This window comes from Pygoscelis adeliae, unplaced genomic scaffold, assembly GCF_000699105.1.
Source record: "Pygoscelis adeliae isolate BGI_AS28 unplaced genomic scaffold, ASM69910v1 Scaffold312, whole genome shotgun sequence".
Taxonomy (NCBI): domain Eukaryota; kingdom Metazoa; phylum Chordata; class Aves; order Sphenisciformes; family Spheniscidae; genus Pygoscelis; species Pygoscelis adeliae.
Window position 1 is genome coordinate 2635176 of NW_008824234.1, and position 13014 is coordinate 2648189.

At 38.2% G+C, this 13014-nt stretch overlaps 1 protein-coding gene across 1 annotated transcript in view; it reads right to left on the bottom strand.

Moving 5' to 3' along the window:
* Positions 1-13014, bottom strand: part of ELP2 (elongator acetyltransferase complex subunit 2) — a 48822-nt gene that overhangs the window by 10867 nt on the left and 24941 nt on the right. Inside the window, exons 9-15 of the mRNA XM_009334968.1 lie at positions 11687-11787; positions 9565-9696; positions 8933-9082; positions 5760-5948; positions 3667-3736; positions 1250-1345; positions 1065-1122 (exon numbers count right to left, since the gene is read on the bottom strand). Of these exons, the coding sequence (XP_009333243.1) occupies positions 1065-1122; positions 1250-1345; positions 3667-3736; positions 5760-5948; positions 8933-9082; positions 9565-9696; positions 11687-11787 (796 nt within the window). The remainder of the gene's footprint in view (positions 1-1064; positions 1123-1249; positions 1346-3666; positions 3737-5759; positions 5949-8932; positions 9083-9564; positions 9697-11686; positions 11788-13014) is intronic.

The window sequence follows — 13014 nt, forward strand, 5'->3', positions numbered from 1 at the left end:
ACAAAGTTGATAACGCACCGATGTTTTAGTTGTTGCTAAGTAGTGCTTACACTAGTCAAGGACTTCTCAGCTCCCCATGCTCTACCAACTGAGAAGGCTGGAGGTGCACAAGAAGCTGGGAGGGGGCACAGCCAAACTGGCCCAAGGGACATTCCATACCATGTGACGTCATGCTCAGTACATAAACTGGGGGAAAGCTGTCCGGGGGGGCCGCTGCTCAGGGACTGGCTGGGGGCTTAAGGGGGAAGCTCCTCTGATGCCTCAGCCTTTACTTCCATACCAGAAAGACAAACTTGATCTGCAAGTCTGTGCCAGAAGTGGAAAGAAGCAGAAAACTCCTTAGGCAGAGAGACCTTCAGTATAGGCAAGGTTTTAAGCAGATGTGCTGAGCAGACAGACATAAACAAAGGCTGCAGCATGGAAAGAGAGGCTCATCACATTCCAGAGCACAGATAAGACCATGAAAACATGCCACAGTTTCGTAGAGCAGACCAGAAACCTTACTACCCTCTTGGAACAAAAAGGGGAAAAAAAACAGGGATTGGTGCCCTAAATAGACCTTCAAAACTCAAACATCTAAAGGGACAATGAAAGTCTGATATTTACAAATTCAAAAGAATAGCTTTGTGCTAAAAAACATACATATTTCACTGGTACAGAAACAACTAGGGAAATAAAATTTTGTGACACATCAGTTCTAACTGCCGTTTTCTGCAGTTTCCTAATTTTTATATACATATAATTTATTTATTTTACAAGCAATACATTGCACACATAGTCAAATCAGGTAGTAAAATAGGAAGAGTTACAAGACCAGACTACATTAATATAGAATCATAGAATCATAGAATCATTAAGGTTGGAAGAGACCTCCAAGATCATCAAGTCCAACCGTCAACCCAACACCACCGTGCCCACTAAACCATGTCCCTAAGCGCCTCATCTACCCGTCTTTTAAATACTTCCAGGGATGGTGACTCAACCACTTCCCTGGGCAGCCTGTTATGTTGCAATAGCTTTCTGGAAATTTTGTAAATTAAGTAAAAAAGAAAAATAAAACTTACAACTTCTGAATTTCAGGCCACAAGGTATTCTGCAGCAAGTGATCCTCCGGGGGAGGTTCTAAAAGACATTTTACAACATATTCAAAGTTGGTACTAAATAATCTAAAAATCAGCTAAATAATGCTTCAAGTTTATATCCAATGAACCTCATTCTCTATTTCCTATCTCATACCTGTATCTCATACCTGTAAGGATCAAGGGTTGAAAATAAATCTCAGGATACTGATTCGAAATGGTATTAAATGTTTCTTCATCCTCAGCTGGTTGAACAGCCATATCTCCTATTCAAAGTAAGGACTTCATTAGCTAGAGAGAACATACTTGAGAGGAGGGAAAATATGAGCAGTTATTATACAAGTAAAAAACATCTATTGTTTTTACAATATAAGTAATTGAGATTAGGTTTCGCTGCCTCCAGAGTTACAAAAATATGATTAGTAGAATCTAGTTATTCTAATGCACATCAGAATGAGGAGGGGGAAAAAAGAAAATCTAACCTTTGGACTAATTTCATTCTGAGACTGACTTCTCTCCATCAGCACAGTCTCTTTTAGAGATTCCTAAAGAGACTTTGATTTACATGAAAGAAGCAGTCACCAGGAGCTGAACCTGTGCTTCCCCAACATTAAATCTTTCCTTCTATATTTGAAAATGTTTAAGGCAAAAATCTCAGATACAAGTGATGAATTCCTAAATTTAATGTAGACCCTGAAATGAAAAGCCATACTTGCAGAAGTGTATCTACAATTTGCAAACTTCAGCAAAACTGCCGAGGGCACAGTCCTTAGCTTTAGGCAAAAGTACCAGAAGTAACTGAAATTACTTAGTTAATTTTAAGTTAAAAATTCAACTCTGTCCTTCACTTTGAAGGTGAAGAAAAGGTACAAAGATGGGGAATAGTTGCTTTCAGACAGAATCTAACTTTTTGCCAAACGTACATTTCAAATACAGCAGTTTAAAAAAGCAGGTACAGAAAAAGCAGAACAGAAAAACTATCTTCTCATTCATCCTGTCTTCTCTCCCCTTGAAAATGAAATTAGCAACATTTATCTAATTTGAGACCACTATCTGATCATCGCTCACCATGAAGATTCCTCTGCAGAGTAAGCAAGAAGAGAGGTCTGTGGGGCTTAACCTAAGCCATCAGTGCCGACAGCATTGGGTGGGCAATGGTGGTCAATACAGGAAAATTTGACATCTTTTCTACTCATAGTGCTGCTTCTGGGTGTGCCACATGAAATCAATGGAAATTAGTTATTCTGTGTGTGACAATACTCTAGGAGAAGGAAGTTTTGTTCTCTCTCTCAGCGGAAGGACTCATGAGAAAGCAGAAAAAAGCTTTTGCTAAAACACATTTTACAAGTTACTTCAACTACAACAAAGCTACTTTTCTCTCACAGAAGATTTAGGAAAATTTAGCTGTATTGCCATTGGAGACCCTGGAGACAAAGCTTATTAAAATGCTTCCTTTTTTAATTCACACCTTCTGATAAAGCTTTAAGCAGAGAAAAAACAGGTCTGACCTAATTTGTAGATTACAGTGTAAGTGCATTTTTACCAGAGACTTTATTAAACACCAGATTACCAGTCCCATCCCCGGTCTCAAGACACTACTCAGTTATTTTTATCATTCTAGACAGATGTTTGTCCCACCTTCCTTGTTCCCCCACAATGCAACCCCCACCGCCTCTCCAAGAAATTCATCTGGTGCCTCACCAGCCTTTACCGACAAAACATCAGTTACTGTTGGCTAACTAATTCTTCCTTCCCAAATACTTTCACAAAGCATCATTTACCTGGAGGAGGTTTATGGCTATTTTCCTTGAAACAGAAAATGTGACTGATCCTCCTCAAAGCGTCATTACTTCTATAAGCCTCTACAAGGATGCTAACATTTGAGGAGAGTGCAAAAAGGACTCCAGAATATAGCTTCAGAGGTCAAGGTATTTTACAGAGAAACCGCAAGTAGCAACAGGTAGTTCCGCTTTAACAACTCTGAACCTAGTTTTCACAGTACACTATTCAATATTAATTTTTGTCTAAAAGTCATCACTCTTCTCAGGGGTGGGGGGTGAGGAGGGGAGAGGGGAAGCACGGGTAGTGAGCATGGAGGAAACAGGAACAACAGCAGGTGGGGGAATTCAAATAATATCCTGCCCTGGCTACTCCCAGACCCATCACAAGAGAGCAATGAGCCCTTGCATCCGTGTGAAACTCATCAAGATCAGTCAACAGGAGAGGCTCTTGGGAGCACTGCGCAGTCCGAGTGGGGTTACTTCCTACAGGGGTGTGGGACACAGTATAGGAGGCAGAGAAAGAGCATTTGAGGTTTGCACAAGACATTAGGGGATGTTTAAGGGAGAAACCAAAGGCAGAGAAAGGGAGGAAAGATTCTTACTAGTGCTTTTTTTTATTATTTTTAAGCACCCTATTCAGGTGCTACCAGAGAAATAAACACTTTGCACAATTTTATTTCTAGATTCTAAACTTGCAGTCAAGCTTACAATGACAGCCCTAACAAAAAGACGTACGCTAAAACAATCATTCAAAAAAAATAGTTTCCACATGAAGCACCATCACCATTATTTCTCATTAGCTGTACCTTCAAAAACAGCTTTATTGGATAATCCCAAAGCTGGCACAGTTGCACCTTCTGGAAGATCACATGATTGCTGAATTAAAAAAAAAAGAACAAAGAAAGGTTACACACAGATTGTCATGTAGGTTCAGATTTCAAAGGCCACAGTTTAAGGAATCCCTGTGATAAAAAGAGACTTTTCTAGAGAAGTGAAAGGGAGCACTTTGAAAAACTCCGAACTCATCCAGAACATACCCTGGACAAAATGAAAACTCTGCCAGAAAAAAAAGCTTTTCTAAGGCCTCAGCTCAAGGGTTTTGCTGTAAAGCATGCATCTTCATCTCTAATTACAGGTTTTCTTCCACAATCTTGTTTATTCTAGGATATACATGATAATTAACCAACTGAGAGCACTGCAGTTTTTAACACAATAGGACTGGGAAATAGTCTGTTCTGAGGTGAAATAATAAAGCAGCATTTTGGAAAAGGGGACAGAAGGTGAGTGCCTGTGCCCACAACTTCAAACACAACCCAGTATGTGGCACAGAGATGGGCCTGGAGTCCGCGGCTGTTTAGAGCAGCACAGAGGAAAGACGAATCATCAGACAGAAAATACTTACGTAAGGGCATGGGGGGGAAAAAGCCAAAATTTAGAAAGGGTAAGTGAACTTGGGGCCCTTTGTGCAGAGATGGAAAAACATTAGATTTAATAGCTGTAAAACCCCTTCCTTACAGTGTCTGAAAAAGTTCAAAGAAAGACTGTTCTACAGAATTGGATTAATAATTTAGGTGACAGCTTAAAATACTATGTTATTTATTTAAATGTTCATAATTTGATGAGAAAATGTATGAGACACACACACATCAGTCTAATGCCTCTAAAACAAAAATGGTTCTTCATTACAACCCAAAGTATAATACAATCCCATGGATTTGAACTGAATATAATCCTATTCAACCCTTCCTGAATATAAAGCTGGCTTTTTTGGTTTTAAGTACTTTTTCGGGGAAGGCGTTTGAACTAAATTAAGAAAAAGCTTACCCACTTTAATGAAAAAAATCATTCATAGAAAACAATTTCAATAAAGCTATTTAAGAGTAGCTGTATCATTAGAGCTCGTAAAGCTTTCCTCTCTAAACAAAGCCCATGTGAAACACTTTGTGATATCACGAATCAAAAAATAGTACTCAGAGGAAGAGCTGATAAGGAAAGTCTACATAAAAGTAAAATAATGACATCTGCCAGCATTATAAAAGCACAATGTTATTTGTACAATGTCATTAACGCAAATGCTTACAAAGTCTTACGGAATTAAAGCGCTAAACAGCTACTTATGTAATTCTTTGCTATCAAAAAAGAATAGGTTTCTTTCCCAGATGTTTCAATTGTTAAATGAAATGGAAAGGCTAATCCATCTTTGAGAAGCTGCACAGACATCACCACTTTTGAGCCCGAAATGCAAAGAGCATGCAAGGCACTGTACAGAGGGGCAACTATCCTGAATGAGGTCTGCTCTACAAAATGCAGAGAAAAACAGAATTAGATCTTAAAGCGGATGGGGAACAAACAAAGGATGGCAACTCTGCAGTCTTGTCTTTCCACAAAGTAGGAAAGTATACTTATCGGCAACTAAGAACTGGAATGTAAAGGCCTCAAGAAAATTTCCAATGCCAAGAGGAAATAAAGCATGAGCAAGTACATGTTTATAAATATTTATATGTAACAACTAACAACAGTGCTGAAAGCTTTACACTACACCCTTAAATTAAGGAGAAGCACATTCCCAGGCTTTATTGTTTGCTTTCAAATCACCAAGTGTGTACAGTAGACTACTTGGTCTGACTTATTTAAAATTTACCCATACTCTTTGCAATCTTCAGACTTTAGGTCTTGTTTAGTTTCAAATACAACCCGTTTTATAAGACAACACCATGAAAATATGTATGAAACAACACACAGGGAAGCAAATAGAAGGAAAAAGAAAAACAAGGTTAAGGTTTCAGAACTATTAAAAGAATGTTTATGGAGTTTAAGGCAATTTGACATTTCCTAAAGCATTAATTTTATTTACATGAAAGAGGGCTGTGTTCATTCAGCATTGCTTTAGCACACTTACGTGGGAGCACAGCTTCTCCATTGGAATACCAGTGATGTTACTGAAATTTTCCATAAAATTCTTGGGAGCACAAAAAACTCGAAGCACTTTTTCATCTGCTCCCGACACAAACTGAAACCGGCCGATCATCGCCAGACAACGCATGTCGTATCCATGTACTTGAGGCCTTGCAATTTCATGCCAGGTTACCTAATCAAACAGACATGCAGTTAAAACACAATTCTTAACCAGAAAAGCAGCAAGATTTTGAGTTCCATCAAGGTACTAATACTTTACTTGCTGACTTTAATAACGTAAAGGGAAGTTAATAGCAACTTTCTACTGACTTTCATAAAACTGATGTATGCTCACATACATCAGTTAAATCCTATTTTTCCACCAAACAATTCCTGTAATTAGTAAACTGTGTCCCTGCTCAGATATGTTTAAGCATTTGTTTACCTTTCTTATTAAGGGCACACCGCACTTAACTGCAACTTCTTTATGCTAGACAGTCAAGAATAGGACATAATTTGCTTAAGCAAAAGGAGGATTGTATACTACTTAGTACTTTCAAAACTGTAGCTCTGAAAGATGTAAGAAAGGTAGTAATAATTACCTTGCTTCCTTCATCTGTCTTTCACAAAGTACAGCAGCACTGCTGTCAGCAGGCTACAGGTTCCTACTTCCCCCCTTTCTTCAAATACTCAATTTTAGTGAGACCATTTAATAGAATCTTTGCAAAAAACTGACAGAACCAAAATAGCTTCTTATAGGAAAAACATCTGGAAAATCCTGATGATTTTAGAAGTGTTTTCATTTGAAGTATTGATTTTTTTCTAGTTTCCTGAAATATTCATATCCACACTTCAAGTATTAACCCAAGAAAACCAGAATTAACAGCTGAGTAGAAATTAAATAAGTTAGTTTTACAGTCACACTAAGCAGAGTATTAGCAAAAGATATTAAATTATTTAAATTGCTTTTCTAAAAATTTAATTTATTCTACACATGAAAAAATTTATTCTTAACAAAAACCAACTGTTTTCTAGTAAATACACTTTCACAAAAAGATTTTTAGTTAAGTGTCATTTGCTACTACTCCTACATGATACTTCAGCTGGAAAAAATATAGTGTGCACTTTTGACTTAACAGCTAACATAATTAGAATTAATTTAACCAATTAGAATTAACTTAGACTACTTCATTATTACAATGCCTGGAAAATTGCAGCCAAGACAGAATTTACATTGTACTAGATATCATACAAACATACGGAAAGGCATTACATTGACTGTAAACTGCATGTATCGCACTAAAAATTCAACTGAGTTTCGAATGTCGAAGCTTCTGATAGAACCTGAATGAGATATTTAAGAGATCCTACAAAATCTCATGCTTTCACAAGAGCTTGATTATTTTCCAATGAGAAAAAAGCATTAATTCTTAAAAAAAAAACCAACAAAAACAAGCAAACAGTGCAATAAACCCTTCTTTCCCTTTACTAGGTGCATCTTTGCATACTTTAGAACACAGCACATAACAGGTATGAAAAAACCAAAAAACCCAAACCCCAAAACAGACAAAGAGAGGGCTGCCTAAGTCATGCAATAAGCTTCTTCCAGAAAAATCAGGGTGCAAATTTGCATGATAAATTGAAGCTGATTGTTATCCCTCATTTCTGATATTTGAGCCCAGTACAATATCAGAATTGAGATTTTGAGAAGGGATAATTATTTGCATTTAACACTTAGTTCTCTTTTTATAGAGAAAAACGTGAATATTGAGCTGTAATACTAACTTTTCATAGATATCTGAACCATCCATTGTGTCTTGTTAAGACAAACATCAGATGTCTCCTGTTGTAATTTTTTAGATGCTAAACTCAGGATGGTAAAGAAAAGTAAGGCATTTTAAAAGCTTATGTTATCTAAGTTCATGAGCAGTAAAACTAAACACCTGGTTTTCAGGGTTCAGAAGTCCTGAACACACTCCTACAAATGACCCATTTCTATCTCAACCCTCCACCTCACCCCACCAACAGGATACTACAGCTTTCTCCCACACCCCATGCAGCAACAAGCGTTGACACTACTTGGATTTACACCTGGTCGAACTAGCCAGGTGGCTGCTCTGTGTCAGAACAGGAAGGGGAAGTACAATAATTCAGTTCACAACAAACTTAGATATGAAGTCTGCAATCACTCTGCTAAATCAATTAATTCAAAAGTTTCAGGGACAGCAAGAACAGCTGTACAGGTAAATCATGCAAAGCTCAGTTCTTTCAGAAAATAGGATAAAAATTTAGCAAGCAGCATAAACAATAAAGAGTGGTACTCCAGCAGGTCACAGAGAATGTGATATTGACAACTCTTTTGAATGCTGCCAACTTACATCTGTGCTAGTCCTAGACTTTGCTTCCATATGTCAAATCCAACATACTATCTTTTCCACAGAGCTGTTGTACCCTCCAGATTGGAGATCAGGGGAAAACACAGGGAAGGAAACTGGAGATGCTCTTCCTACAACACATGATGCACGAAGCAAATGCATCAAATAAATGCATGAGCAACTAGAAACAGGAACTTTTGCATTCCTAGACAGGGTTTCCCACACCAAAATTTAGACTTATTTTGGAACACACAAAGTTATTCAGGAATAATTCTTCCTGAAAAGTTGCTTGCACAGGTACCAACTGCACTCATGCAATCATTCCAGTAAAACAGTCATAAACAAAATAGTGTAAAAAATACGGTGAGAACTTTGCTTAGATTAAGCTTGTGTAAAAAAAACACAACCAAAGTTGAGTTTCTTTATGATTACCTGCAGCAGTGCTTAACCAAGTGTTAAACAAGGGCAAGAGCTGGTTATTAGAATCAGCCACGTATTCCTCCTTCTGAATTACTGCGGAGACTGGTTTTTAAGACCCTAGAAGAACTAGCTGAAGGTAATGTGGAGGTGAACTCAGGATTAAACAGCAGTCCTGCTATGTGATTGCTAAAACCCTGCCACTAGTATTTTTAAAGTGGAAACAGCACATACTGAACAACCAAACCAAGCATTTACACAAGCAGTTTTGAATAGATCATGGCTTGGGGAAATTTCAGGTTTGAGTCATATTCAGGTGACTTGTTCCAAACTCAGGACAGACAAGCCCTCTTTACCAAGCTCACAAAATCTTTGAAGATCGTACCTCTGTCTCTTGTTTTCTTCTCCATGGAGCAAAGAGTCTAGTAGTTTGATCAGAACCAACACTGATGATAAACTCTCCTTCTGGATCCCACTTTACATCCTCTACACTGTTAAAATGTCCTGAAATCACAACTTCCGGAGTCCATTCTTTCTATTAAAAAAGTCACCAAAGAAGCAAGGAGTTTTCAATTGACTGATTGGCATATTCTAACCAAAATAAAAGTATCAATATCCTTATTAAGAAAGCAAAAAAAAAAAAAAAGACAGCAGATTATTAGAACTCAGAGTGGCTAAAAAGACACTAATACTGATTTATTGCTCCAATCTAAAAGAAACTTGTGTTATTGGTTCAGCTGCCACTTCTGAACAAAGCACAACAACAGAGGAGTTCAATCTATTCCACTGACTTCACAGTTCCCACAGGGAAGCAACAGGGTTTAGAGCCTGGGAGATTGCAACCTCCCTTCTGTGCAGGAGCGAGACTCCTACAGAATATTATATTCAGAGAAGGACTATTTCAATCATTAATTTTAAATTGTACTGTTACACTTTTCTATTAACAATAGAACTTATCTCAAATGACATATAAGTGTAATTCTTTTAAGTACTAATAATAATAAAAAAACAACGTACCTTATTAACTGTAGCCTGTTTCCAAAGGTGTAGTGCTCCATGAAAAGCATGGGCAACGACCATTGAACCATCTGGACTAAACTGGCAGTCAAAAAACCCAAGGGTATTGCCACCCACTTCACCTACTCGCACCTGAATTAATGATCAGAAGTGAAATAACCATGAAAATGGCCTTCTATTCATATAAACTCATCCTAATCTCATGAGGTGAAACTTTAGCTATAGGCAAAAGTTCACATTACACACAAAAATACATTTAAAGAATATTTTAATTGCAAAGTTAAGCACTAAAATATCACGGGAATTAAAGCTGCATGCCACTTTAATGGAGCCTCCCTCCACAAACATCTCAGGATAGGATCTTGCTGAATCCCCCAGGGGAAAGAAAACACTACACGAGATGAGAGAAGAACACAATCTTTCTATGTTTCAGTGCCGTCTGTTGGATGAAAGTTTCTTGCCATCTGTTGCCTTGCTATTGCTCTGTTGTACAAAATAGAAGAACGGTCCAAAGGAACAGTAGTTCCCAATTACTTTTGGGGTTTTTTTTCCTTAATTTCCAAGATTCACTAAAATATTCCCACTTCCCTGTTTCTCCATGAATCCCTGCAATTTGCTCCACATTCCTTCTGTGGTATATTTTGGCCTCTGTTTTGTGCTTCCCTTGTGAATTTGCATGTATGTATGCATGCATACACACACGCCTTATAGTTGCTCTAGTGCTCTTCCAAATTTTTAATTACATTAAAGATTATTAAAGTTACATTTTCAAGTTTCATCCAAGAGATAAGACCACAATTCCTTTCAAGCTGAACACTTAACAATTCCCCCATTATTATACAGCTGCTTTTAAGTTCACAATGAAATGAATCTATACCTCATTCTAAATGGCAGTATGGACTAGTATGTCCATTTTATTAGCACTCATTCAAAAAAAATACCGCTCATATGGAAGTGACTTTGATATGCCATGCTAGAGGCAGAATTCTAGTCTCACCTCTGAGCAGGGGAATAATTTTGTAAAGACTTCTTGTTCATCATATCAAAATGAAAGAGAGAAAATAGGATGTTCCCCTTGTGCCCTTCCTCCCTGCAGGCTTACAGCTCAGGTTTCCCTCCCTCAATGCGAAAACGATTGTTGCAGTTAAAATGTCTGATCTGAACTGCAAGCTGCACATTTGAGCTCTAACCAATGCAAACAGAATGTAAAAAGAGTAACAACTTGCAACAAGCTTTATTGCACAACCCATTTTTTGAAGCTTGTAAATTTAGCCACAACTAGGGACAACAAATGGCGACTCTATGTAATCACCCTATTATGAACTGATCTCTACCTCAAGTAGCAAGGCACAAGAACTTTTCAAAGGAACAGGGGAAAAATTAAATACACTACCGTAATTTTTTTTCTTACACCCAAGAGAGGATTAGAACTTTCTTTGTGACAGGAAAGATCATAAACAATGGTTGGCATAACCCAACACAAACAATTTCAGCCAAACTACTGCAATTTGGAAAAGCGGGTCAACTGAAAACAAAGACATCTACCAAAGCACTAGATAAATCTGGTTGTACTACTTGTTTATTTAGGATGATCCACATTAGAACAGCGTTCAAAACACTACAGTGAAACGTGAGTATCCAGCTCATATGGAAGAAAAACCTAATGACACAGCCCATGAACAAGTTACTGTGAGTAAAACCAGGCTTGTGAATTGCACATCAGCTGCTCTGTAGTAACTGCTTGGGTGCACATTCCCACAAGGATTAACTACAAATAATTCAGGAGGGTTTCTTCCTCTTCTTACCAGGAGTACACAGCGTGTGTTACTATGCAGCACCTGGCTTGCTATACTATGAATGACAGTTGAGCACAAACTCCCCTTAGAAACTCCCCAATATGGTAATAAGAAAACCAAACAAGCAATAAAAATTATATTGCATCACATCATTTTTGAAAAATACAGTTTTACTCGCAACACAGCATCAGAATGCATATTTTTGCAAGAAAATGCTTTTGCCTTTCTCTCCCAGAATTTTATAGTTTTTGTTCCTTACAGTACACACACGATACTGGAAACACAACTTGAATACAGTATGTATTGTGAAAAAGACTGACACTTGCCTGTTCTAGCCAGACTCCAGATTCCTTATCAGGTTCCCAGATGATCACAGTTTTGTCCATTGATGCAGACAATATCCTCATTGGTTGTTGCATGCTGCCATCTACAGTACAAGGAAAACAATTACCCTACAACCTATGACAATACTTTCTGAAAGAATTTGGTCATACTGAAATCCAAACACGCTAAGAAAATTGTTCAGCATCAGAGACGTGCAATGCAGTACTTAAATGCCAGACTTAACGGGCTCTACGTTCTTGCCAGACGTTCATTAGGAGGTATTGTGTTTTTCAGCCATAATCTCCCAAAGGAAATGTAAAACACATACATGAGAACAACCATATTCTACTGTTTATTCACTCCAAATTTATATTGGCACAAATGTAATTTGGAGGAAAAGCTAGAGCTTCACAGAGAGACTGCGTAGCCGTTGTCGGTTCTATTCCTCAAATAAGTTTTTACCGAGAGATTTACAGTTTAAAACAAAACAATCTCTGTGCCAGTATTCCCTGGGGTTTTTTTCCAAATTAATTGTTAGATTTACTACAGACTTCAATAGACTCTAGCACCTTGTAATACATACAGTAGTAAGGACTGCTCCCCAAAATGCAGTGAAACACTCAGACAACAGCCCAACACAGCCAGAATGGGGAAGAGGGAACTGGTTCATCACCCAGTTGCAAAACCAGTAGGAGAACCGCTGAGGAACCTCTCTTTAGAATAGGACATTGGTGGGCATCTCATGAGGTGGTATCTTACGTCAGCACCAGACCTCCTACCTTCTGCATTGAGAATCTGTCTCTCAGATCAGTCTGCCTCTATGGAAGAAGAAAATCTATTTCGGGGAACCCAAGATTGGGAAGGTCACAGAACGCAAGCAGCTGCATGTATGCAGAAGCATGATGTAAGCAGAAGCATGATGTAAGAAACCTGGAAAACTTCATAGTTGTCCTGGTTTCGGCAGGGATAGAGTTAATTTCCTTCTTAGTAGCTGGTACAGTGCTGTGTTTTGGATTTAGGATGGGAACAAAGTTGATAACACACCAATGTTTTAGTTGTTGCTAGGTAATGCTTACACTAGCCAAGGACTTTTTAGTTTTCCATGCTCTACCGACTGGGAAGGCTGGAGGTGCACAAGAAGCTGGGAGGGGGCACAGCCAAACTGGCCAAAGAAACATTCCATACCATGTGACGTCATGCTCAGTACATAAACTGGGGGAAGCTGGCCGGGGGGGCCGCTGCTCGGGGACTGGCTGGGCATTGGTCGGCGGGTGGTGAGCAATTGTACTGTGCATCACTTGCTTTGTATTATTATTATTATTATCATATT